Source organism: Barbus barbus (assembly GCF_936440315.1).
Source record: "Barbus barbus genome assembly, chromosome: 6".
In the NCBI taxonomy this organism is placed as follows: Eukaryota; Metazoa; Chordata; class Actinopteri; order Cypriniformes; family Cyprinidae; genus Barbus; species Barbus barbus.
In genome coordinates, this window is record NC_136734.1 from 32,784,355 (window position 1) to 32,810,873 (window position 26,519).

The window sequence follows — 26,519 nt, forward strand, 5'->3', positions numbered from 1 at the left end:
TTGTCGCTACTACAGAGTCCGTAGTGAGATACAGACACTGCGCTCTGGAGGAAATGACGCACGCGAGAGGCGCCTCTGTTGCTTAGGAACACACAACTGTGAGGAACGCATTTGGACAAACTAAACCACATTTTTCCTGTGCCTGAGCTATTTTTAATGTTCAAGGCCCACCAGGTTATTGACGTTAATCTATTGAAAAATAAGTCGTTTCCAAAGAGCATTGCGCACTTAACATAAAAGTTCTCAAAGGGAAACACAGTCGAAACCACAGCCACCCGATTTCAACTTTACACGTATGTGCCATAATCAGATCATCTAAATGTATTCATTCATTCATTTATATTTAAGGATAATGTGCATCCAGCCTGTCATTGTTTAAAATTAAACAACGATAGGACGATAACATTATGACTGGCTGTCATGTCCCATGAAATGTTGATTTGATTTGTAATAAGTCATTATCTTGTAGATTAGCGTTTATATATTTTGCTCAGAAAAATAGTCTGGCCTAGCAACAACTCAGCTAACAGGGGACATACAAATTGTGCCAGTATGGCAATGGTGGCACATCCCATTTAGAGATCAAAAATATTTGACCTAGCAAAGCCACAACTGACCAATCAGAATCAAGTGTTCCAGATAGCCATTAAATACAGAAAAACTTCCAGAATAGTAGTGACCTAAATACTTTTACTAAATACTTACATAAATTTTCAGCAATGACTAATGAAAACCAAACCTGATTATGATTGACATTTTCCTTTGGAACACTTTAAAAAGAAATATCTCAGAGCAGATGAAATTCTAAAGGCCCCTACATTTGAATCTTACAGCTGATTTCTTATCCTAAGTTAAGACGGGGCAGTGAAAGCGGTTTTGAACGGATTTACAAAATGAGGGCAGTGTTTGGATGCATTTATGTGTGTGTGCTTTATTTGAGAGTGCTCCATTTATACCTGAAGCTCTCTAAACCCTTGTGTCTGCCTGGGCAAAGAGATTAATATCACATCTAAAACACAGCTCTGCTCAAATCAGGTTGGTGTTGTGAGAACCCAACTCTCACAGAGGCTGTGTCTAATACTCCATCTGCTGAGAAAAGCTGCATAATCCATACTGCACATTCATGGCAGTCCATGAATTGTTTTAAACAATAATAATTATCCTTATTATGTAGGCATGTCTGATGTGCTTAAAAGGCAACCAGCGAGGGTTTAGGCCAGTCTGTGGATTTCAGCTGCCGTGGAAGCTCAGTTAAAACACATGGGTCATCCTCTAAGCTCATAAAGAGGAATTAGAAAGGCCTGTCAGCAGACATACACAACCTACACAAATAGTCTCACTGAGGGCTATTAACAAACTCATATGGACAGACTGTTGCTCCCTTTAAGGCTGTATATTTAACCTCATCCGTTTCTGCATTGACCCAATCCAGTTTCATTGTAGTGCGTTTTACTGGCACGACAGCAACAAAGTGCATTTGTTTTGCCAGGGAGATTGCATACATCGGTGCTAAATAAAATAATTAAAAATATCAATAATACAAATTAAACAAAGAGTGCATGCAGCATAATAAAATAAACATGAACATGTACTAAACATTCAAATAAATGACAACAGCCTCTGTAGTTAAATGACTGATTTAAAATGCTAATTAGACTAAACATTTATAGACCCTCTCAAATGAACTTTCTTTGTTCTTCCAGGTGTCCAACCCACTGATTTACAGCCCTTTAAGATGGTGACATTGCAGCAAAAGGGTCAAATTCATTGCTAATTTGCAATTACCGCTCTTGGCATCAGCACATGGTGGCAGAAATTAATGAACAATTAATGGGCCTAAATGAGACAATAGAGATGCTGTAAGTCACACTGTACACTGTAAGTCACTATGACTCACTTACCAAAAGTGCTCCAAAATGTATGCCAGAAATTCAGTTAAGTGCTAAAATACCAAATATCTTCCCTTGTCCTTTCTTTCTCCCTATGCGTATGTGTGTTTGTGAGAGTGATTTAATGAAGCTGTGTGATTGGGTTGGTTTATCCTAATTTGTGTAACTCCTGTTCTCTTGGCTTAAAATTGAGCCTCCAGATTTCCCCCTGCACCTTCATAGTTGGCTGTTTTCTGCTGTCTGCTTTCTTGATAAAGAGTCCCACATTATCTTTTGAGTACAGAGCAAGTGATGTACTGAATAAACGACTAACTTTTATGACGGGTTGTGCAGTCAAGGTCATTAAATTGCAGCCGTTGGCTGTGCTACACAAAGACCCAAATACAGTTCAATACAAATACAGAAGCTTGTTTTGACGCTGAAACATGTTAAACTGTATAACTCCCTGACACTTATACAACACCATTTACAACAGCTCATAAACACGACGCCAAATTTCACTCTTTGACAAATAAAAATCCAGGGACAGAAGGTAGGAGGGGAACAACTGATCGGTAAACAGTCAGAATGCGGTATGGCTTTGATTGATAGCAGAATGTTTAATAGGAATTGAGGGAAATGTGCGTCACGCTGGGCTCTGCCAACCCCATAATTACGGCAGTATAAAAGAGCAGAGGGATGGTATGCTGCAGTGCCATGCCCCAGTGCCCAGTCTGACAGAGCACACCACGCCATTAAACACTGCATTACGGATTCCTCGCTGAGGTGCATTCAGCTCTCACTACAGGACAGGGGTGATTTAAAAGTCATTTTATGACATCTGACCAAGTCGGAAATAAAATCTGCCAGCGGTATGTGTTGTATGGGTGTGACGCAAGTTAAATCAACTCTTTCTGCTGCACCGCTGTTCAGTTTGTATATGATAGATACCATGTCAGCTGCAGGTTAAGAAGAGGTGGGTGGCAATGATGTAAACTAAAGCTGGCATCCCATGGAGCACTATTTAAAACTTTGGATTTGGCCCCAGCCGCCCTGTGAAGGCACATTTTGGCATGACGATAAATACTGTAATTTTTAACAGATGGGCCCCTCAAGACTGTCGCTGCACATGAGAAAGTTCTTATTCACTGAAGGCTAATACAGCCACTGTTGATGTTTAGAGGCGGTGTCAATCTGTTGATGCCCCACTGATGCTGTTTGTATCCGAATGAGCAAAACTTCGAGGGAAGATGCCGATATTTCCAGCAACGTGTCCTTCTAACCACTCATCATTCACTGCAAAATGGAAAAAATACTTGTTTTACCCCATCACTTGTGTGTAACATTAATAACAAAATTAATAACAAAAGATACCCCTGTGTCCTTTATGTACCTTCACTGAGAATGTCAATTGTGTCTCCTTCACTGAATTCCAAATCCTCTGGGCCTTGTGCATTGTAGTCATACAGTGCCACCATCTGATAAAGAATGGTCCTGTTGGTCAGAGGGTCCTCGTTCTTGGCACAAGATGGAAAAAAACAGAAAGTTGCCAAATATTAAAAACTGCTAAATTGGTGTAACATTTGTTTATAAAAGAACAAAGTTCATGGAGATTGGTGTCTTTTTGTCCCTCACAGTTTAATAAATGGGTCAAGCATTTCTAGGATGATTTCCTCAAATGTTGTAAACACTGTGACTGGGTGTTGCCATCAGAACAGACAAGCAACACTAGCTCAATCACTGCCAGACATTTTTGGCAAGATAAGCAAACAAACTAGAATTTTGCAATTCTGTTTGGTGACAGTAGTGGTACAAACATTATATTAAAAGGATAGTAGACCCAAAAATGAACATTTTGTCATCATTTACTCACCCTCAAGTCGTTCCAAACCTGTATGAGTTTCTTTCTTATGTTGAACATAAAAGAAGATATTTTGAAGAATACTGGTAATTAAACAGTCGACGGTCTCCATTGACTTCCATAGAATTTCTTTCCCTACTATGGAAGTCAATGGGGACCAACAACTGTTTGGTTCTTCAAAATATCTTCTTTTGTGTTCAACACAAGAAAGAAACTTATACAGGTTTGGAACGACACATAGGGTGAGTAAATGATGACAATTTTCATTTTTGGGTGAACTATTCATTTAAGTCACAGATAGCTGTCAGTCAAAAATGGCAATTAGTTTACCTGACACCAAATTTGGGCACGTCCGTATTCAGCCACACCCTCCAGGCTATCCAGTCTATCATCACCATTTAGTGGTGTTAGTGCTCTGGTGCCATTCCTTCTGTATCTGTGAGAGGAAGTAGTAGTATGTGTTAGTGTACAATGGAAAAATGAGACCAGAGTTCTAACATACTTTAAAGCTGGGAATTTATGGCAACTAAAAGCAGGTCAACCAGACTGCAGGTCTGCGATATTACCTGAGGCGAACGTTCATTGCAGGCTGTCCTAATTTCTCAGCGATTTTGTCTTGCAGATCCCGGAAAGAAGATTCTAAAGGGACTTTCAGTGCCATAGTGTATGTATAGTGCACTTTGACTATGACCGTTCCAGGCTCCAGAGGTGAAGTTTGGACCTGAGGAATTGGGGTGGGGGGCACATCTGGTTACGGCTGAGAAAACTGAGAGCTACATATGATCAGTTCACTGGAAGTGTAAGCCAAGCGAATATGAAGTTACAATACAAGAATGTGAAAAATGAAAGAAAAATGAAAGTATTTTTTCCCACAATTTCAAATACCCCTTGCAACAAGGTATTTGCATATTCACATATAAGTTTTGTCACAAGGCAATCTAGTTTCTCTGCCAGACAGTGGCCTCAAATAGTCCCCTTTTCAAATTTTTATCAGCTTTCTTTTGCTCCCTTGGGTGTATTTCTGACTGAATCAGGGCAATTCAAAGGCCTGCTGCCTCAACTCTCCACTCCACCTCATGTCTGAGTCACAAAACTCATTCAAAAGATCTCATCTCACACAAAAGATCAACCATGACGGCCACTGCATTAATCATGCTCTGCTTCTATTTCCATACAGTACATGAAACTGTCAGAAATGCTGGCTTTCAGGCCTGACAAATTGGACAGGAAGATAAAACAAGAAATATGTAAGATCAGCACAGAGTATGCAACCAAATATGTAAACAGACCTGGTCTTTCAAACCATGCTGAAGACCACAAATCTGTTGCCTTTATTTAATAAACAAATAATTTTGATAATTTAAGTTTGTTTAAAAGACACTTAATATTCAGTAATATCACAGATTATTGAACAAAACTTGAGACACTATTAATGACACTATTCTAAAAGCTTTTACACTTGACTAAATTTTTTTTACATTTGTTAAGGAAATTAATTTTTTTTTATAAATAATACACATTACACAGTTATAGAACTGAACCGAATCAACACAGACTGAAGCTGAAAAGTGCTGCTTTACAGCAGAATTTGGATTTGTTTAACGTTTGATAACCTTGGCATCACTGCATTACTTCCCTGTTTAATACTGTGCAGCTGCTTTGAAACAATCTCAACTGTATTAAGGGCTATATAAATAAAGTTAAATTGACAAAGCTTTTAATTAATGGTGAAAAATCCTGTGTGTGGGTGAAATAAAACGTTGGAGTTTCCATTCTAAAGGGATCACTGCTTTGTCCTGCCACAAGGTCAGCATTCTTTCATCATTTTCAGGAGTGTTTCGCTACTCACCTGCTGTGTAGGGATGCGGGTGGAGTTGCCGGTTGTAGGAGGAGTTGTGTGGGTAGCACCGGCATAGGAGGGCTGCAACTCTACAGGAGAGAGGATGAAACTTACATTCTTCACAATACCGGTACAGTCATTTTTGCTTTTTATTTTTAGGATGGTTAAAGGAGAGACAGGAAATGGTAACTGCACATAAGTGCATCATGCAACATGCTGGAGCATGTGCTGTATTTAAGCAATGCCAGTGCATTTTTAATAATGACATCTATCAAATATTATAAAAGAGAAAGTTTAGAGATTATATTTTCTTTCATTTTTTATAATAATATTCATTCATGAAAATAAAACACACACTTTAGTCATTAACAAACAGTTTCAGTTTGAATGAGTCTGTTCTATCTGAATTATTTTCTGTACCTAATGAGCGTTGAGATGGAGCTTGGGGTCGATTTGGGGGTTTTAGGGCTGGTGGATATGGGATGCCATTGGCGAGTTCCTTCAAAGAAATATGCAGAGAAAATCACTAAATATACTACTTTAATTCAGATGTTGAACATCAGAGGCTAAAGAATAAGGCCACTGCTAATATGCCAAGCAAGGAAATGTAGATCCTTATTTTACTCAGTTAATCATCACATATCTGGCATAAGTGGTAACAAGAGGCTATAAACTCTTAAACCTTTTTTTTATTTTCATGATTGCTTTTCTCTTCTTTACAACGGTACTAAGAGTTACGGTGTGCTGAGGCAAAGCGCAGTCTTTGCCAAATCTCTGTGGTTTGCAATGTGTGTAAGCACATTTTTAGACGAGAATTAAAAAGCGTTTAAAGCTGTCTGCATTCATAAAGCTCAATATACTGTATCTAAGAGAAAAGCTGGGTAAGAATTGACAAATAACAAGCCTCTATTAAAAACCATAAAGAACACTCTGTGGAAAATGAAAGAGGTCATAAAAGGAAGTTAAAAAACAAACAAACAAAGGGACACTTACAATTCGCTTGTTTTTACCCTTGTTTTTCTTGCCCATCGGTTCAAGCAGGAAATTGGGAACCAGACCTCTCTGATATTTTGAAAGTTAAAAAAGAAAAATATCCCAGTCATTATTCTATATTCTATCAAATGTTTAATATCATATCACATTGACAATGCCACTTCAACTGCTTTTATGAATGTCAGAAACAGAATTAGAAAGCGAGACTATAGAGTCGAAAAACATTCAATGTGCCTCCAAATCAAAACAAATCCTCTGTAACAGTCCATCACATTCTAGAAAGAAAGAGTATCCCACCTTTCCATCATGAATGATGACTGCCAGTCCATCTTTGTCATCATCACTGTACAAAAACACTTCTGCTCCTGCAGGCACCGTGAGCTCCCCTGCACCTTTTGCCACATACGCACTCTTCATTATCATGTAACGGGAGTCCCTATGCAAGAATAACATATTCAACTTAATTAGGAATACTTTTTTGTGCTTAAATGTTACATACAATTAGTACAATATATTATATCTGGGTATAAAGCTGGTCTTAATATTTGAATAATATTCAATATTGAATACGTACTGGCCATCTTCTACCTTTGGCTCATAGTACCCTGGTTTCTGCAGAGACATAAATAATCAGTACAGTCTAGTTACAAACCAAAAGATGGGGAAAAAAGCAGGAGAAAATTTGACAGGTGTAGTATAACTGTACCTGTGGTCGAAGAGGATCAAAACCTCTGAAGTCATCATTTGGAATCAAAGAAGTGATGACCTGAGAGAAAAAGAGTTTAATTTCAGTAAACATTTCTCAAGTAATAGATGTTCATAGTGTTTATGTGCTTATGAAAATGTGTTTTGATTTTAAGATATTTCTACATTTTCAACAGATTTTCAACTGTCCTCAACCAGAAGCTCAGGACCCTGTAGGACTCTTCTGGGGGGGCCTCAAGATAACATTTATTGTCAAAAAGTCAAAAAGGTTACTTGAAACATTGCCTTTTTTATGTATGCATACTGTTTGTAATATTTGGCTTTGGGCACATTTAGGTTTGTCCAGTTTTCAATTTTATCACTTCTTTTGTGGTTGAATGTCATATACTTTACTATTATTGAATTTTGCATCTTAGTGAATTTCCAAAGAGCTTTTAAAGCAACTGTACAGTGTGAAGATGCGAGTCACCTTAGCTTTACCCAAGAAGTCCCTCGGTTTAAGCTGGTCTACCTCCTGTTTCCTGGGACGGAACACTTCACCCTCAGGAACCAAGAGAGGCTCCAAAACCTCTCTCCTCTGGGAATAAAATGAACATTTCATGATTACAATGTTCAGTGGAGTGTTGTCAGCTTAAAACACAGACTGCTGAAATCATCACAATCTACTGTGTTCAGTGATACATTATCAGTAAAAGAGCAATCATAATGTAGCGGGGAATCTCTTGCACTATGAGAGAAAAAAAAAAAAACTTAGCATTTTCTTAATAAAATGATCACATTGGTCTTACAGAAATAGTCTCTAGAGCTATGTCTATAAAGTTGCTCCGGCCCGCTCCTCTCTCCTGTGAGGCCGCTGTTAAAATTTCCCTGGCTTTGTCCCATTGCTGCAGTCTAGAGTGGACGGCTGCTGCATTATAAAGGACCTATGAGTGAAAAAAACCCACACAAGTTGTACACACTGTTCATTACATCATATCAATAGGACAATAAAAGATTATATAATATTGTTGGGGTAAATTTAATTTTTTTTCCCAATTTTATTTTTTTTCTGAAATAAATTTGTACTTTTATTCAGCAAGGATGCACACAATGGATTTAAAAGAGACAGTAAATACATTTATAATGTTATAAACGATTTTTATTTTACTCTCCGTTCATGCTGGATATGTCTTATGTATTATACTTTAAAATTATCATGTTCCACCAAAATATTAAGCATCACAGCTGTTTTTAACTGTGATAATAATGAATGTTTCTTGAGCAGCAAATCAGCGTAATAAAATGATTTCTGAAGGATCATGGGACACTAACCAGTTACTTTAAAGTTTTAATTATAATAATATTTCACAATATTCCTGATTTCAGCGAATTTTTATTAAATGCAGCCTTCTGTGCGTGGATATATATATATATATATATATATATATATATATATATATATACACACATACACACACACACACATACATATATATACACCTAAAGTAAAGTTGCACTCTTGGGAAACTGTAAAGTAATTCATTTCCTTGAACAGGACCATCCATTACATCACACAGTGAGTAATGACGCTGTGTCTCGATTATTCTTCCAGGAAATCACATAAAGCATGCCTATAGTACATATTCCTCATGTCTAACAATGGTCTAGTGGTGCAAATTTAGCTCTTTGGCTCTGTGAAACTTCTACAAAGCAAACTTTTCTATTTTTCAGCTAATAGGCATTTGAGGAATAGAAAGGTTGTTTTATCTGTTCAGGCTAACCTGAGCTTAACCTGACAACTGAGGAATGCTGGATATGTCTTATCTTCTTTCACGCTGGCATTTGACATTGCATAACCATGGAGCTTTTTCACTCAGCCCTCAAAAAGGCCTTGTGATGGATATCTGAGCAGGTGAACTCTACCAACGTTCATGTTTAATGGCAGAGTTGACACAAGGCTAGATAGAAATTGTCAACAATTTCCCACCTCTCAATAAAATGTTAACAAAAAAATGTGCAATAAATTTAAACAGTCATATTTTTATATATGGTTTCGTTTGAATTTTTTTGCACATACAGAGAAAAATATACTTGTGTTCTGACCTGCCAGCTGCACATTTTATAGCGAAGACCCAACTGTTTGTAGTCAATAACAGGGTTTTCCCTCATGTATTTCTGAGCCCATATACAATCAGACAATGCCTCCTCCAGCCTGGTGTTAGGAAAAAGTGACACAGACAGAAAGGGAAAGAGAATGAGAAAGGGAGAGAGCAAGAGAACAAAGAGGCAGTGTCAGATCAAAGTGAATCAGCTGTCCAGAACATCAACTTTAAACAAAAACGGTCAATGTTTAAGATGTTTGTGTTGCATCACGCTGTAGCGTACCATACAGACTAGTCTGTTCATTCATAGAGAGCTACAATATCCTCACCTGTTTGCCATCATATGAACAGCAGACCTCTGAAAAAATCCCACAGCAAGACATGAATCCTTTGCGATTACCTGGTCGAGAGCCTAAAAGGCATCATTTGACATTGTCAAAGACATCTCAAAAGACATCTCCTTTTTATCTAACAAATACATAACAATTACAGTTTATATTTCTAGATTCTATTTTTTAACTACCTTGGAATAACAAAATTATTAACTAAGCAAAGGGTTTTCAAATTGGGTTAACGAGGAAGGCCATGAGGAAGTACTGGGGAACCATGGGGGGGGGGGGGGGGGGGGGGGGGAGGCTGTGTATAAAAACATAAAAAAAATGATAAAATACAAATATAGCACAAAAATAATCTCAAATAATAATAAAAAAACTAGATATTTAATTAACATCCTCAACAACTTTTTAAAAAGAAACATAAGTTTAAAATTTATAAATAAATTTGATTAAAATAAAAAAGTATTAAGATAAACTGATATGACAACATTAGAGTTAGAATGCTATTGTAAGCAGAAAAAAAGTAAAAACTAAATATTTTCCAAATAATAATCTGTACATTTATAATAATCATTTTCACAGTGTAAATTAGGACTTCATACATTCAAACATACAGCTGCCTTTTAAATTTTAGGATGGCACAAGGATGATCATATTTTGTGGCATCTGTGGCATCTAAAAGATCAAAAGGCCTAAAACTGAACTAAAGCTCTCAAAAATACTGTTTCACAACCAAAGACAAGGAAAACTGCATCGAATTATTGCTACAGATATAGCTACATTTCTACCATGTCTTCCACATGTAATTGCAAAATATTTGTGATTGTACCTTGATGGCCGAGTCCACTTGACCCAGGGCAATGTGTGTGGAAGCAACCACAAACATAGTGCGACAGCTGTGTTCTGTGATCTGGTTGAGTTTAGTGAGAGCACCCTGCCAGTCCCGGCTGTCTATTGCTCTCACGGCCTCATCCCACAGCTTAATCATCTCTATGTACAGCATGGCCTTCTAAAATAAAATAAAAAATAATCAACTGATATTTTAGAATCACTATATACCAAGATGTACTGAGAAAACACCATATTTTTGTCACTAATAACACTAAGAACAGAAAGAGTGAATGTGACAGCTGCCCACAAACGCAGGTGAGACTATGAGCTATGCAGGTTCTTGTAAGACAATAAAACCGTAAAAGCAAAACTTCATACTAGTACAATATCCAACACTTACCACCGCTCAGAAACTGACAGAGATAAGTCAGGAACTTGAACTGCTTTCTAGAAGTGATCAGTCATGAATATGATCGTGGCTCCTGAACAGGTGTAAGCCAGAGTTCTTCGTGGACTCACAGGGAAGTGATTTTTGTAGTGTGACACACAGCTGTGGTTCCTCCCACTTGCCATGCCTTCAGGAAGTCCCACATTCCCAGAAGAGAGAGACAGAGACTTCTTAAGCAGCAGGTAGGGCACGTACACAATGGCTCAATTAAACAAAAAAGGTGTTGCGTAAGGAAATCGAAGAAAGACAACGTGCACACTTACACAATAACATATACACCACACTAAAAAAAGATACTGTAAAGGTTGTCTGGCCAACGAGGACGCATTTAGTCATTACCTGACATTTATTTTAATAGGGAAACAGTCAAGAAAAAGATTGGAGGGAGGAAATCCCAGCATTGCTATGCTTTGCTATATTACCATTTTTACATAGCAAGTTTACAGCTTTAGATTTCCCCTAAATAAGGTTACAAATACATTTAATTTCACAGTAACTTAAAAACAAACAAACAAAAAAAGGAGATGCATTGTGCTGTTTTGACACATTTGTAGCACATCTGTCCACATGTAGGCCTAGATATATTAAGATATATATGTGAACGCCATAATAAACTATCTGAGATACAAGTGAAATATCTAGAAGTGCAAATCTACTCTAATTCAACCTTCAAAGTTACCTATATGTACAGCAGATGGCGCTACAGATGTTCCAGGGCTCCTCAGCTCTTACAGTATTTATATTAAAAAAAGAAGCAACAAACATCAATGGTTTGTAGTCTAAAACCCAGAAGACAATTAAAAAAATGTACAATACATTGCTTTGTTCATGTACAGTACATTATATTTTGTTCTATAACAGTATTGCACACAGAAATACTACAAATTTTGAAGCCTGTGTTCTCCTCGTGCGTAAACTGACTGTTAGAAAAGTAAGCTGCTAAACAATGGCCAGCCCTTTGGGTCAAATAGGGCAAACCGGTATTAGCGGTGTTTCCTTCGTGAACGAATCGGGGTTTGTGAATGAAATTTGAAAATGAAAAATTTTCAGTTCAATGCTGACCATGTGAATATCCAAAGACTCACTCATAATAACACCCAAAAGACACGTGTCGCCAACTTCTGGTAAGTAACGATGTAAACTGAACAAAAATCCCCACATCATCACCCACCCATTTAATAATAATAATAATAACAGCCTGTCAGTTATTTTAAGTCATGAAGACTTTTACTTTGAAATAGTTCCTGACTTTTATTCTGAAACTACTGGGTAATTATTGTTCCACTGGGAAGCTGCTATGTTGATTGCTTAGACAACCTTTAACATAATAACGGTGTAAATCACGTACCGTACTCTTGACCCAACAGGGATAAGCGCTCGTCTGTAGCCTTTATAGACGACTCGTAAACAAAGACACAAGTCACATGACAGCTGACATGATCACATGACAGTCAGTAAGTTAGCCCTGTGATGATTCCAGGCTCGATGTATGGGGTCTCTGTGAGGATGGCTGCACATTGGCTTTTCCTTGGATTCATGTTGCTGATCTTCGGTGGAAAAACTGAGACAAGCTTATCTGTGGCAAGTTCTGAGCTTCAGTTTTGCTCTATTTGCCTGTTGATTTTATTGCTAACGACCAGTTTCAGTTGTTTTCCTACAAATCACCGATCATTCTCTCTCTGGTCGTATTTCAAATTGTTCTTTTGTCCTCTTTGGAATGTTTTTGAATTTTCCTCTTTGGAATGTTTTCTTTTTTAGAAGGAAAAGCTCAAAAATGAGGTCATCTCATCTCACAGAGACCTTGCTCCTGATTTCAAGGAAAAGTATTTTAAACAAGTTTTAGACCACTTCAATTACAACAGCCTTGGCAATGGCACATATGATCAGCGCTACCTTATTACAGGTGATAATCTACCACAGTATCATACTGTTAGAACTTTAAATTCTATCCACACTGAGTGAGTGCATTGTGTGTTTATTGTAGACCAGTACTGGAAGAAAGGCAATGGACCCATTTTCTTCTACACTGGCAATGAAGGGGACATATGGGAGTTTGCACGGAATTCAGGGTTCATCACCGAGCTGGCAGCAGTGCAGGGAGCCCTGGTGATATTTGCTGAGCATGTAAGATTTTCATGGAACTGTTGAATCATATGATCATGGAGGAAGTTAGACAAGTTGGAACAGTTCACGCAGTCTATAAATGTCCACTAATCATAAGCTTTGCTTTAAACTTTAGAGGTACTATGGAAAATCTCTTCCATTTGGGAAGGATTCATTTAATATCCCTGAGGTGGGGCTGTTGACGGTGGAGCAGGCCCTGGCTGACTATGCGGTCTTGATCACAGAGCTGAAGAAGGAACTGGGTGCTCAGAAATGTCCCGTCATTGTCTTTGGTGGAAGGTGGGGTCTCAGGGAGCTTTTTATTTTGTTGAGAACCAATATTTGCCATTAACTTATTATCTTCTGACAGATATACTACAATTTCATTATTATAAAGTTAAATAGGTATAATAATGACAATAGCCAAGTCAAGTCACTTTTATTTATATAGAGCTTTTAACAATACAGATTGTGTCAAAGCACTTAACAGTATCAAATTGGAGAATAGAGTGTCAGTAATGTATAATAATACGATTAAACACTCATTTTCAGTTAAATAAGTTTCAATAATAAACAAATACTGTCTGTACTGCACATTGGCAGTCAAAAGTTTGGAATAACTCACATTTGTAATGTTTTTGAAAGTCTTTTTCTCACCAGGGCTGCATTTGATCAAAAATACAGTAAAAACAGTAAAATTGTGAAATATTACTACAATTTAACATGTTTTAAAATGTAAAAATTGTTAAGATTAAATTTTTTAAATGTTCAGATTTATACCTGCGATGGTAAAGCTACATTTTTGGCACGTCACATGATCTTTAAAAAAAATAATTGTAATATTCTGATTTGGTGCTCAGTATTTATTGGTGGCCAAATATTAATAATGGTTATTTGGTTCTGCTGGAAAAAGTTTTTGCTACTTAATATTTTTGTGGACACCATGACGCATTTTTTTTGATGAATACAAATTTCAAAAGAACAACATTAATATGAAATGGAAATAAAAAAATATATATTTTTTTTTATTATTATTACTTTTCCCAAAACTTTGAACAGTTTTCACAAAAAATGCAAAGTAGGAAAAACAGTTTTCATCATTGATGATAAAAAAATTTTTCCTTGAGCAACAAATCAGCATATTAGAGTGATTTTTGAATTCTGATTTCATGTGACACTGAATACTGGAGTATTGGCTGCTGAACATTCAGTTTTACCATCATAGGAATAAATGACATTTTTAAATGCATTCAAAAAGAAACCAGGATCAAATAAATGCAGCCTTGGTGAGAAGAAAAGGCATCATTCAACAACAAAAAAACTTAATTATTCCAAACTTATAACCAGTAGTGTATGTATGTTAATAATTATGTCTGTTTTTCAGCTATGGAGGAATGTTAAGCGTTTACATGAGAATAAGGTACCCTAATATTGTGACCGGAGCGTTAGCAGCTAGTGCTCCCATCCTGTCCACCGCAGGTCTTGGTGACTCTAGACAGTTTTTCCGGGATGTTACCTCTGTATGTTCATATTTAATCCCTTTCTTTTGTTTTAAAACATGCCTTTAATATATAATGCTTTTTATAATGCAAATAAAAGTGTATATGATTTTGTATTAGAGTAATATTGATGTGTTCTGTTTGCTTATTCAGGATTTTGAGAGGATTGACCCTGCCTGCAGAGATGCAGTGCAAGGAGCTTTCCAGAAGCTCAACACTTTGGCACAACAGAAAGGTATCTATAGCCATTCACGCAGAATGGTTAACCGCGTTCAGTTTGTGCTTGCTTTTGTTCTTAAAATGGATTTCATTCTCCATGTTTTCCCATTTATACTTCATAGACTACAGACGCATCCAATCTGCCTTCTCCCTGTGTAAAACTCCCTCCACCCCAAAGGACATTCATCAGCTGAACGGACTCTTACGTAACGCCTTCACCATGATGGCCATGTTGGATTATCCCTACAGCACTCATTTCATGGGCAGCATGCCAGCCTTCCCTGTGAAGGTATTGGACTTGTCACTAGCATGGATTTTCAGCCAACCCCATCACCAAAATGGAAAGGGGACAGCATTAAAAAAACTAAAAGCTTGCCACTGAAATACTTCAGTGCATAATGCAAAACCTAATGGTGTTAATCAGATGTTTTCCTGATGCATATAGCAAATGAAACCATTCTAGCCCATCTGGTTCCATTTAAAATGACTTAGCAGTGCAGCTCCTGCAGTCAGAACTGAACCGGCGTGATTGTGTGTCTTAAAGATAAATCGCAGTGCTTTGTACTTTTTCAGGTGGCGTGTGAAACCATGCTGAATGGCACTGATCTTATGTCGGCACTCCGAGATACTGTCGGTAAATGACAACAGCTTTGCACAGATTTCATGTTCTGTTTCTTTTTAAAATCCCTCTGGTACTGGCAAGGCTCAAAATGCTTCAGCATTAATTTTGTGCCGCCCCACAGGCATTGTGTATAATTCCACTGGCCAGCTCACATGTTATGACCTCTATAGTCTCTATGTGGAGTGTGCCGACCCCACCGGCTGTGGCCTTGGCTTTGACAGCTATGCATGGGATTACCAGGTACCTTGATTTGTTCTCTAAACCTTGAATATTAGTTTTTAACACAAGTCTTTAGTAAAACAGATTTATTTTGAGACCACAGAGTGCTGCAAAGATGACGTCAATTTGTAGGCCAACCCAGAAGTTTGCATCGCCCTGGTTCCGATAGGATTTTGCCATTGGCTTTTGGATTATTGCAGAAAAAAAATCTCCAACAAAAGTTTGATTCTTACACACATTGTTCATCATGATAAACTTTAAATTGAATATTTATGAATTTGGAAGCCTAAATACAGTCATCACAACTAAAGAGCTAAACAAACAACATGGTCGCAATATGATTCCAATTGGAATAGATTGCAAGAGCAGGTGATGATGTATAATGTTCCTGAAAACCTCTGTAGTCCCAATTAGACAATTGTTAGTAACCACCTTATCCACGACATGTAAAAGCTTTATTATACTCTTCAGTTAACCACATTATTTCTGGCAATCAACCAAAAACCCATTCCAAAAACCCCACTGACTTCAGGAATGGAACCAGAAGTTCTTCAGTCCAAATACTTGACACTATGATTTTTAGAAATTAATGTTACATTACTTCTGTAAAGAAGTTTGGTTTAAAGTTTAATCTGATTTGTTAGGGTCATTATAGTATGACTAGACTTTCCATTCACTTGTAATTGTATATTAAAAAAATATGTTTTTTTAGGCCTGCACTGAGATCGAGATGTGCTATGAGAGTAACAATGTGACAGACATGTTCCTGCCTATGACATTCACCGAGCAGCAGAGAGAACAATATTGCTCAAAGAGGTGGGGGGTGGTGCCACGTCCAGGGTGGCTGAAGACCCAGTTCTGGGGCGACGGTAAGTGACCAAACTGTGCCTTTTTTGTTTTTTTTAAAGGAAAGGCTTTACCTCATGATTATACGTCAGGTTCTGCTTGTCTTTGGTCCTTTTAATATTCATTGGATGTTCACAATGACATGGGAGCTCAGTGTTGCATCCATTTGAATGTTCTCTTCTAGACCTCTCCACTGCAAGCAATATCATATTTTCCAATGGTGATCTTGATCCTTGGGCTAATGGAGGGGTAAGTTTCACTTTAAAACTTTTTAGTTTTTTCCTCACTAATGATCTAAATAATTCACTTTTGTAATTTCCTTGCTATTGGTTGCTGTTGATGTTTACGAAAAAGTGTTTTGTTGTGCTTCTCTGTGAAACGATGATGGAATTATTTTCACCTGTAGATCAGGAAGTCACTCAGTCCATCACTGATTGCAATCGACATACCAGAGGGAGCTCATCATCTGGATTTAAGGTGCAAATTTTCAGAACTTGTGTGTATACCTTTGAGAGCGATGAAGACTATACAATGCATATTTGGCTTTGTCATCTGATCATTCTCCCGTTTTTTTTTTTTTTCTTTCCTCCCTCAGGGAGTCCAACCCTAACGATCCTGAGTCTGTGATTGTGGCTCGGAAGAAGGAGTCTGAAATCATTGCTCAGTGGGTGAAGGCAGCAATGGAGTCATTATGAGTTCATGTACAATTTATTTCAACATTGTAAACATGTAAAATATTGATTAAATCCATTTTTCCACAGAAATGGACATTAAAAAGATACATTCAAGAAAAAGGAAAAAAAAAAATGTACAAACTCACTCTTGTTTCATTACAAGGAATATGTACAGCTTTACCATATATTACATGTCTCATCACTGTTGTTTTACAATGTTTTTTGAAGTTCATGTCACATCTTTGGTGTATGAATGATTCAAAATTGTTGATTTGTCAATATGCATGAGGCATCTAATATTGAGACATTTGCACAAACAATTAAGAGCGAGGCATGAAAAGCCCTTCATTTTAAATCTGTGAGATACACAAGTTCAGTTGATTCTTGCTGTCTTCAGTTTCTCACACAATGAGAGAAAATAAAATACACAGAAATAGAATACAGATAGCAAGTTAATTTAACACTTCCACGCTGTATTATAAATAATCACATAAAAGTATTTATTAATAAACATAGAAACAAGTTGTAGATAGCTTCACAACAGGAATGGGATGTTTAAAATAGATTGAATTCTCATAAAAACCTGATTCTCTGGATTGAAAATAGACAATATTTGTCATTGCTCTGTATATAAAGGCACACGCGGAACAGAACACCTCACCGCAGCTCGACAACAAGAAACCGGTTAACGCTCAGCCCTTGATGAACATATGCAATGGTTTTAATGTACATACTACCTAAAAAACTGGGAAATATTAATGTAAGATTCTGCACAGTGAGATGTAATGTTCAACCAAGCTTTTCAAATACAATGCGCATAGTACATCTGTAATGGTGTAAACAGCATGAATATTCTCTAATGGTCAAAAAAGTTGACTTTTTTTTTTTCCTGCAAGAAAACATTTGGAAGATTCTTTAAAGTTGTAGGAAAACCACCCCAAGAAAACAAAATCCAATTTTTCATATTTTACAAAATAATTTACAAATACCATAAAGTTGTTCATACACAAACACTATGGACACAATCATATCTGATGTAGGTCCCCTGAAAGAGTGAAAACTGCCATAATATAAACCCTTAAAAACATTGTGCTTGATTAACGCTCTATTAAAATACATAATTCTGACTGCAATCACAACAAATGGAACTAAACTGAAAACAAAAATCTGCAACTAAATATTTGTTCACCTGCTAGTGAGTTTTAACATCAAAAGAAGACATTTAATATATCAAAAGTAATAAACCCTCTAACTAACACCAAGCTCAACACAAAAATCCACATTTCTCCTATTCACAGGAATGACATTTTAAAAATCCCTCACAGCAAGGTTGGGGTTTTAAGCTATGAAATAATTAAAAACGCACAGTTCCCCTTGCATGTGCTTGATTATGAGATAAGACTAAATCATATAATGCTGCCTGATAACTAAACCGAATGTTTCAAATGTTTGTATAGGTTATATAAGCTTTGGAAAACAAATAAAATTTTTCCAAAATTAAAAAACTATTTTTTACAATGCTAAAAAGCCTCTAAATCCCCATAACAAAAACAACAGTAATTCTTTCCTTATAATAGAACACACACACTAAAACCTCAAAACGCACCATAAAGTGCTTGCAGTCCCCGTAAGATTTCACAGTATGAACATTTTTGGCTGTGTGCTTGGGCTGAGAGACTGCACATACTGATTCAATAAGCTAATTCAGCAGCCTAGCTGATCGACAGCATCACAATAGCATGAATAGAGTAAAAAATTCAGAAACTCTATTAATAGAAACATACAGATTACTAGTACAATCAGAAACTGCACATCTACAAACAGTTTCCGTCATGGCCGTTTAAATTTAATTTTTTTTTACCTGTTAGTGACTTTCAATTACAAAGAGTTCCTAGTGTAGAAAAAGATGGCAGTTTGGATATCAAATGTGTTCATGGCCCTGAGAGAGGTGTGTTTGGTTATGCACGTGTGCTTGTTGGTCCTTCACTCTGCTTGTGGCCATATGGGCAGAGGATGGGCCTCGGTGTTGAAGATGTACTTGTCTAAGCTGATAAGGTTGGGGTCATTGGAAAACAGCAGGTAGAAGTATTTGAGTGTCTCACCCAGGAAGAAGCTCTCCATCTTGTCTCGAGGGTTGGGATTGGCTGGGTCACGGACGTTGTTTATGGACGTATAACCTCCGGTGGGAACCTGTGGGGAGAGGAACGCATGAGTCTGTACTGAAGGTTGTTTGGTAACATTCTTGTAAACTGTTGATATGAACTGAAGGCTAAATGTGAAGTTCAGAAAAGCAGAGAGAGAAAGCGAAAGTACATTTGGAAATGGAGCGAGGCAATGTTTGAATAAACCAAGAAATATGAGAAGTCATGTAGCAATGTATCCGACACATGAAAATCAGATGTGAGTCAATGATATCATGAGTCTCGTTCTGACAAAGCACCAAAGTTTGGCTTTGAGCCAGAAAGAAAACAATCTTGAGACACAAACTTGAGGCTCATATTTTTCTTTCTCATATTTTTCTGAACGATAATGAATGAATAAGGATTTTTACTTCACTTTACTTTTAACTAACTTCAGAGATCGAAGAGTATTAGCGAAAGAAACATTGAGCACAACTAGAAGGAAAAAAAAATTGTTGAATTCAAGGCAGGGTAAGCGATTTTTCAAAAACGTTTTAGAAAACTGAGTCGGGGCCGAGTACCAAAACAAACTTGTAGCCAATCAGCAGTAAGGGGCATGTCTACTCGTGATGTGGAGGAGAGAGCGTTCAGTGAGCAGCCGAGCCGAGCGACAGAAAGATAGAGATGGTGGAGAAAAAACAAAAGAGGAAAACGTCTGCGGAACGATAAGGCAAGAAGTAGGACCCGTGTAAATATCGGATCGGATCAGCTTTCTAGTGCTAGAGAGAACTCAAGGAGCGGAAGGCCTGCGATCGGACGCCAAGGTTGCTTTGTTTCTTTCCGATAAGCGAGTAACACCGTGTCTACACCGGACGCGGGGCGCCACAATCGCTAAAGTCTGCCTACACTGGACGCGTGTATTTCAGGCAAGAATGTAGTTGTTTAAAACTCAAATCTGCGGTTTATTTATAAAAAGAGCGCCTATTTTAAAATGTGCTTCGCCGATTTCGGAGACGTGAGCTGCACACGATCACCGGGCGCTCAGTGCTCTCATGTATCCCGAAGAGAGGAGCATAACCTCGGCTAGTCCTTCTGACATTTGCCGCTGGCTCTGATGTCTCTGTAGTGGTTAAACATAAGATAAAATTTGTTTTGGGTAAATCTAACAGGTTTGGTCAATGTTTGATATAATATTTTGTTTCATTGTAATGTATGTACGTTCCCTGAACTACATTTCTGCAGCTATTAATATGTTTAAATGAAAATGAAAAGAGGCAGTGGTGTTTGATATATTTCGTCTGTAAATACAGCGAGGAAGATTGCAGCAGCCAAGGCGAGCTGACTGACATTATCAAATAGGCTGCTCTTTGCATAATTTCGATCGAAAAGCGCCTTATGTTTCACAGAACTAATCGTTGCCTGGGTTGCGTAGGCTACGTATATGTGGGGCGGAGCTATCAAAATAGGGGCGAGACCCTTTTGGGGTATAGGGCCAAATAATTGATTTGTTTTTGTGATTTCAAATATCAACATTGGCTTCCAGAAATTGCTTACCCTGCCTTTAAACTTTTCAGTGTCTTTTTAATATTTTATTCATTTAAAAAAAAGTTACGATTTTTAAAATGTTTTTGACAAGTTTATGCTCACCAAGGCTACATTTATTTGATCAAAATTACAGTAAAAGCAGTAATATTTTGGCATTTTATTTTTGCTAAATAAAAGTAAATTAAAATTGAAAAAAAAATAATAATAATTTTTAAAAAAACGTACCGATCTCAAAACATTTGAACAGTAGTATAAAAAATGTAACTGTTGAGCAATGGGACAGTGGACATCACAAAAATCATGCAAAAGCACAAACTTCAAAATTACACAAGAAACAGTACACCATCTGCCACTATAATTGGCTATGCACTCATTTGAATCTCACATACCATTTAGAATGGAAAACATGTAAATTTGGACGCAGTGCACAACGTACCTTCCACAGTTTTGCATGTTCTAAAACATTTCAAGGTGACATTGGAAGCGTTTCATCACTCTCTCACATACCCTTGTGTACTTATTGAAGTTCTGTAGAATCTCCCAGCCCCACTGCTGGTACTTCTTATCCTTGGTGAACCTGTACATGTAGAAGAGGCTCTCTACAGTCTCTGGCCGCAGAAGGTTGTGTCGGTCTGCAATCTGTAGGACATTATGAGATTACAAAGATGATTTCATTTCACATACTCATCAAAACGCCCGTTTCACAGCTGCCAACTGAAAGCTCTTCCTGAGCTCACCTTTACATCTACATCCTGTGTGCTGCTCTCATGCGTGTTGAAATGAGCTATCTCCGGGCTCAGACCTGTCTCCATCTGGGCGTACATCTGGTAGCAAGTCTCCATCAGCTGTTTTGCCAGCTCCATGTGATCAGCAGGAAGGCCATAATGTGCCCCTAGCGCAAGTGTGCCAGGCAGGAAACAAACCAAGTGGTCCTGAAAGGAACAGGAAAGGAGGAAAAAAGGGGCTACATGAGCTACTTGATTCTGCTAGGCCTGAGGGCTTGTTTTTCTTTGAGAACAAGCATACCATTTTGGAACTGAAGTGTCCATGGGACAGCTCTCCAACAAATGTAAGGCCAGAAGGAGTAGACTTCTTCAGCAGGTTCTTCTTCACGCCTTCCACAGCCAGCAGATAGTCATCCAGTAATCTGAAAAAAATGGGAACACAAATAAATCTTTGAACCTGAACCTGTATATACATATTTATTTGTTTGTTGTTAGTTTAGTTTTAACAATCACCCAAAGCTGTATATTATTTGCTTTTTGATTTCATATTAGCACTATAGGCTGTCATCATACCACAGCTAATATTTTGATATTTGCTGTTTGATGTTCAAATGTATAGAGACTCTTCTCACTCGTTCTCTGCCTTGCCTCCTTGTATCCACTGCTTCAGTAGGTACTCATAGTAGCTGTCAGCCCTGGCACCCAGTGTGTAAATGCCCTGATGGGTGAACAGCCCGTTGTTGGTATTGATAAACATCGGCACCAACCCATCTTGCTTTCCATTCAGTTTATGCACCTGCTTCATCACCTCCATTACAGCCATCTACAGAAAGAAACAGAAGAAAAGTAACCACCTGTTGCTATGAGAACAGAATTGCTTAAATGAGTGTTCGGGTCTTAACTGAGAAAGACTGTCCATTGTCTTGACCTTGTATTTGGGGTCTCCGGTAAGTCGACTGAGCTCTCTAAATTCTAGTTGAATGCTAGTGACCTCAGCTACGGTACTGTCTGAAGTCCACTGCGGAGGATGAGCTGTCCCCTTCCCAATATTCACATCTGAATAGGGGATTTTTGAGGCAGTGTTGAAGGCAGGCATCAGTCTGTAGCCAATATCTTTCTGAAAAATGAGTCATGTGATAAAATCACCAGAACATAGTAACAGGATAAAGAAAAACTTTGAAGACTCCAGCCCTTTCATCAGCATGTCCTTCTTACTCACAGCTTTTTCCAGGAACATGGAGTCTCCAGTCAGATGGTAAGTACTCAGAAGGCCACCCAGTATACGAATGGTGCTCTCGAACAGATTAACATCCACGTTCTTATCGAAGGAGAGCTCTCTGGCCACCCACTCCCTGGCCTCTGCAAACTCTGTCAACAAGATTTTTGTAAATCAAGTAAACCAAATTCCACACCATAAACAGCTCAGTAAACAAAAAATGGCAACATTTCTTTCTTAATATGAAGACATAACTATTATTAAGTAATCTGTTGGTTGATTTCCCAGAAAAGTGTAAAAATGGTGGTTCTGTGCTGCTAGAATTGCTTTGTTTCTTTGAACATCCTAACCAGCCTGACATAGTAAGGTGGGTTCAACCAAGATTAGGGCTGATCTGTTTTGTCCACCAATGGACAAATATCAACTATACATATTACACTTTTTCTAAAAAAAAATTAATAAATTTGGAAGAGTACAATGAAAAGGTATATAATTTCGTGTGACTTGGACTGGATTTTTTTCCCACAAGAAAAAAAAAATATTGGTCTGTGATGGACTCTGTAATGTATTTTCTCTAGCAAACTAAATTACCCTCTTTGAGGCCCAAGATCCACATGGTGTCCAGAGCATCAATTAGGGTCAGCCCAAGTCCAAACCACTCTCCATATGATTTAGAGATTGGTTTTAGCTCATCGTGACCCCAAGCAAAGTTCTTGTATCCCTTCCAAGCATGTCTAAAAGCTTCTCTCACAGCCTCCAGCCTGCTCTCAGCTGAAAGAAACAGAAACACAGGAAACAGCTGCTTCAGTGCAATACATAAAAAGAAACAAATGAATTCGGCAGATCAGCTGCATAAAATGGGTTTATATTTAGAACGTATTAATAGACTGAGCAACTGACTCTTTTCCTGTTCAATTTCAAAGGAGTGTAGCTGACAAAATAACAAACCAAGTGCTAATAAAGCTGGGTCGTCTTGGATTTCTGTGTCTTTGGTGTCAGTATCAGATGCCTGTTCTTCTTCTATCACAGCTCCACGCCAACTACACACAGAAATAAAAAAATTATAATAAACAAACCATAAGATAATTAAGTCCTCTATACTAGCCAAGCTCTTCATCACACAAAATGCACATGCTTTTGTATTTATAAGGTATTTCAGTACAGCTGACATTAAACATCAAACCTAATGATTGGCTTTTCTTCTTCAGATCCTTTATTTTCATTCTTCAGGTCCAGTCCCTGATTTTCTACTCCCAACAGACCCGAAACATTTGTTTTGATTTGCAAACGGTTCTGCAAGACAGGAGGTCCACGTCTACGGTAGTCCTTTTTCTGTTTTTCAGAAGAAAACATACGTTATTGCCACAAACCTCAAATAGCAGCAAAAAGCACAGCCTGTAACCTTGAGTTATCATAAAAAGAGGCCATCCAAAAAGAAAGCGAGAAACAAATAGGTCAGGCTAACCTCAGAGGGCGGCTCAGGAAGAATGGACTTGTACTCATTTTTCAGGTTGACAACAAAACGTTTTCCATCGTGGCCGTTCTCCCCTACCACACCATCTGAGAAACAAACACAGAGAAGGTTTAATGAGTCTGAAGGCTCTGTTTTGTAAACGTTACTGATCTGATTGCGAATGACCCATCCATGCGTGTTCATTTTTTTTTTTTTTTTTTTGACCTTGTAATTTCTTATCAAAATGTATTTTTATAACTGTATTTTTGGGTGAAACAACATACTTCCATAACTCCAATCATTTCATTCGATTAAAACCGGTGCCTTTATTTCAAATACCTGAAAGCTCACATTCAGATCTGCTTCATTCTAACCAATTTCAATTGGATGTGCATCAGAAAAGCTCTCTCTCCACTTCCGTTACATCCAACTTTAAAGGAGCCATATTATAATTTTTATGCATAAGTCTCATTTTTTATTTTTCAACAAGACAATTTGGAAGCTCATTGTTAATAGTTGTTTTTTAAAGCATCTCACCTCTCCATTGGCCTATGAGAGTGGGAGATGCGGCAATTCCACAAACCAACAACAGCATCAGTGTACACAGGATCAGGCTGCGCTGCAATCTGGACAGCTGTTTCCATTTCTTGAGACAAAGCCAAGATGATTTTATCATCACATTTTTGTAATCAAATGTTAGGCAAAACTATCAGATTACCATACAGATGGGTCTCGAAACTACTGGATAAAACCACAATGCTAACAAACAAATGATTACCTATTTGTGTGACATTGTGTGTGTGTGTGTCGTTTCAATAAAATTTTAATAAAGAGATAAAAAAACAAATGATTGTTGAATATTAAACTCACCCTCCAGCAGGACTGTCGGCGCCACTGCTTGCTGTTGGTGTAGCTGCCACTCTCGTTGAGAGTCAGAGATACAAAATCCCTTTTTGAAGGAGGCAGCATGATTCCCTGTCTCTCTCCGGACTGTTCATAAACTCAGTGGCCAGGTTTCTGTGTACAGAGAGAGAGAAAACAAACTTTGTCTAAAAACCTAGAGAGCTGCCTACCTGTACAACATTTCTGGGTTGACCATGATGTTGAAAAGTGCTGTCTAGTTAGGCAGTTCACTAGGCGTTAAGACACCGTAACTGCGTGGGCAGCTGACTGGCACATACAGTACTGATAACACAGATACAGAGAAACGTTTTTTTATATGTACAGTTTAAAGACGTCGACGGCATAAAGAAATTCTGATGTATTTTGACTAACAAAATAAAATTGATTTTTAAAAGTTTAAAGTCTAAAGCTGCAGCTCATCTTCAACTGATGAGACCCTGTTAATCACTGACAACAAAAGACAGATATCGTCCAATCCAATTATCTAACTATATATCATGATAAAAAAAATTCTAAACAAACAATAATAACATTTAAATCGTTGACTGATTCATTCTTTATTCCACAACCTCTTCGACTGTTTTGATTCATTCAAAAGAACCGACTCATACGAGTCAAACGTTCCCATTTCAGCACGCGAATAATTAATAATAATTATTATTATTTTAGTACGGTGTGACTCCACAGCGGCAGAGAAAACGAATATGAAGAAAGTAAATTGGCTTCGGTTTATTGAATCAAAGAATTGTTTCTATTCAGAACCGGTTCTCGGTGCCAAGCCGATAGACCAAGTGTCAACTGTCAGACAAGACTTTCTCACTGACTAAATAACTCACTGAAACGGATTTATTTATATTATTAAAGAACCCTTAAAAGGATTTACATTTTATTTAGTACAAAAACCGATCAGTTTCTCCATTTAGTAAATAATAAAACTCACACTGGGTTACTTTTCTCTGAAGTTTATGTCCATGCAGGATTAAGCGCAGAGATCGGGCGTCAATAAGTCATTCACCTCTCTTCCTGAAGCACGTCGAGCGTCCAGCTCTGTGTGAAGCGGAGCTCTGATCGGCTCAGGATCTCACGGCGGTCCGAGGCATCACTGAAGGGCCTAGAGCTCACCAGCGATCACTCACAAAAATCCCATTCGACTCTTCACCTGTGGCGAACACCATGCGACTTTCCAAGCGACGCGAATGAAAATCCTGGAGGTTTAAATGTAGCATATTGCAGCCATTTTTCTCGGAACAGGTTTCAAGTGATTTCCTGGAGACGAAGACAAGTCAGCTGTAAAGACGCGTTGTACTGTACTCTAGCAACTTGTGGCTTTTCCAAATAATCCTCCAGAGGGCGCCAGGTACGCCACAACTGGGACCAATCAGAGAGCGAAACCTAAATGTTTGCGATTGTTTG

General features: G+C 37.8%; 3 protein-coding genes across 5 annotated transcripts; 1 reads left to right on the plus strand and 2 right to left on the minus strand.

Annotated features, from left to right (window-relative positions):
* Positions 1 to 1,435: 1,435 nt before the first annotated feature.
* On the minus strand, positions 1,436 to 12,379 carry LOC306871650 (neutrophil cytosol factor 2-like). Its single transcript, XM_079419721.1, has 17 exons — positions 12,311 to 12,379; positions 10,915 to 11,089; positions 10,513 to 10,692; positions 9,678 to 9,760; positions 9,350 to 9,458; positions 8,056 to 8,190; positions 7,737 to 7,844; positions 7,269 to 7,328; positions 7,137 to 7,174; positions 6,860 to 6,998; positions 6,563 to 6,631; positions 5,990 to 6,068; positions 5,579 to 5,658; positions 4,296 to 4,450; positions 4,060 to 4,165; positions 3,262 to 3,385; positions 1,436 to 3,164 (listed from the first exon to the last, which is right to left on the minus strand). The coding sequence occupies exons 3-17, from the start codon at positions 10,684 to 10,686 to the stop codon at positions 3,058 to 3,060; spliced, it is 1,566 nt and encodes a 521-aa protein (XP_079275847.1). The 5' UTR covers positions 10,687 to 10,692; positions 10,915 to 11,089; positions 12,311 to 12,379; the 3' UTR covers positions 1,436 to 3,057.
* Positions 12,227 to 17,559, plus strand: LOC306871652 (dipeptidyl peptidase 2-like). Of its 2 annotated transcripts, XM_079419724.1 has the most exons (14): positions 12,227 to 12,543; positions 12,721 to 12,865; positions 12,947 to 13,086; positions 13,202 to 13,365; positions 14,450 to 14,585; positions 14,718 to 14,799; positions 14,906 to 15,072; positions 15,357 to 15,417; positions 15,527 to 15,645; positions 16,337 to 16,493; positions 16,655 to 16,719; positions 16,877 to 16,947; positions 17,066 to 17,134; positions 17,232 to 17,559. In XM_079419724.1, the coding sequence occupies exons 1-14, from the start codon at positions 12,433 to 12,435 to the stop codon at positions 17,242 to 17,244; spliced, it is 1,500 nt and encodes a 499-aa protein (XP_079275850.1). In that variant the 5' UTR covers positions 12,227 to 12,432; the 3' UTR covers positions 17,245 to 17,559. The 2 variants fall into 2 exon arrangements, with proteins under 2 accessions (XP_079275850.1, XP_079275849.1); XM_079419723.1 differs by having other exon boundaries at positions 17,066 to 17,235.
* Positions 17,164 to 26,450, minus strand: LOC306871649 (endoplasmic reticulum mannosyl-oligosaccharide 1,2-alpha-mannosidase-like). Of its 2 annotated transcripts, none has more exons than XM_079419719.1 (14): positions 26,122 to 26,450; positions 25,074 to 25,220; positions 24,741 to 24,849; positions 24,216 to 24,310; positions 23,934 to 24,082; positions 23,699 to 23,790; positions 23,342 to 23,521; positions 22,754 to 22,902; positions 22,463 to 22,651; positions 22,167 to 22,357; positions 21,836 to 21,956; positions 21,547 to 21,741; positions 21,317 to 21,448; positions 17,164 to 19,334 (listed from the first exon to the last, which is right to left on the minus strand). In XM_079419719.1, the coding sequence occupies exons 2-14, from the start codon at positions 25,170 to 25,172 to the stop codon at positions 19,128 to 19,130; spliced, it is 1,908 nt and encodes a 635-aa protein (XP_079275845.1). In that variant the 5' UTR covers positions 25,173 to 25,220; positions 26,122 to 26,450; the 3' UTR covers positions 17,164 to 19,127. The 2 variants fall into 2 exon arrangements, with proteins under 2 accessions (XP_079275845.1, XP_079275846.1); XM_079419720.1 differs by having other exon boundaries at positions 26,047 to 26,450.
* Positions 26,451 to 26,519: the final 69 nt, after the last annotated feature.

What these genes read in the sequence shown, in the direction of transcription:
- LOC306871650 (XM_079419721.1), bottom strand. Translation starts at nt 10,686, where the DNA reads ATGCTGTACATAGAGATGATTAAGCTGTGGGATGAGGCCGTGAGAGCA. An exon ending in GTTCATATGATGGCAAACAG is followed by an intron (nt 9,459 to 9,677) that starts GTGAGGATATTG and finishes TCCTAACACCAG; the next exon opens with GCTGGAGGAGGCATTGTCTG. An exon ending in AATTGACATTCTCAGTGAAG is followed by an intron (nt 3,165 to 3,261) that starts GTACATAAAGGA and finishes TCCATTTTGCAG; the next exon opens with TGAATGATGAGTGGTTAGAA.
- LOC306871652 (XM_079419723.1), top strand. Translation starts at nt 12,433, where the DNA reads ATGATTCCAGGCTCGATGTATGGGGTCTCTGTGAGGATGGCTGCACAT. An exon ending in CTGAGACAAGCTTATCTGTG is followed by an intron (nt 12,544 to 12,720) that starts GCAAGTTCTGAG and finishes TTTCTTTTTTAG; the next exon opens with AAGGAAAAGCTCAAAAATGA. An exon ending in TTTTCCGGGATGTTACCTCT is followed by an intron (nt 14,586 to 14,717) that starts GTATGTTCATAT and finishes TTGCTTATTCAG; the next exon opens with GATTTTGAGAGGATTGACCC.
- LOC306871649 (XM_079419719.1), bottom strand. Translation starts at nt 25,172, where the DNA reads ATGCTGCCTCCTTCAAAAAGGGATTTTGTATCTCTGACTCTCAACGAG. An exon ending in TCTCATAGGCCAATGGAGAG is followed by an intron (nt 24,311 to 24,740) that starts GTGAGATGCTTT and finishes TTTGTTTCTCAG; the next exon opens with ATGGTGTGGTAGGGGAGAAC. An exon ending in CCCAGCTTTATTAGCACTTG is followed by an intron (nt 23,522 to 23,698) that starts GTTTGTTATTTT and finishes TGTTTCTTTCAG; the next exon opens with CTGAGAGCAGGCTGGAGGCT.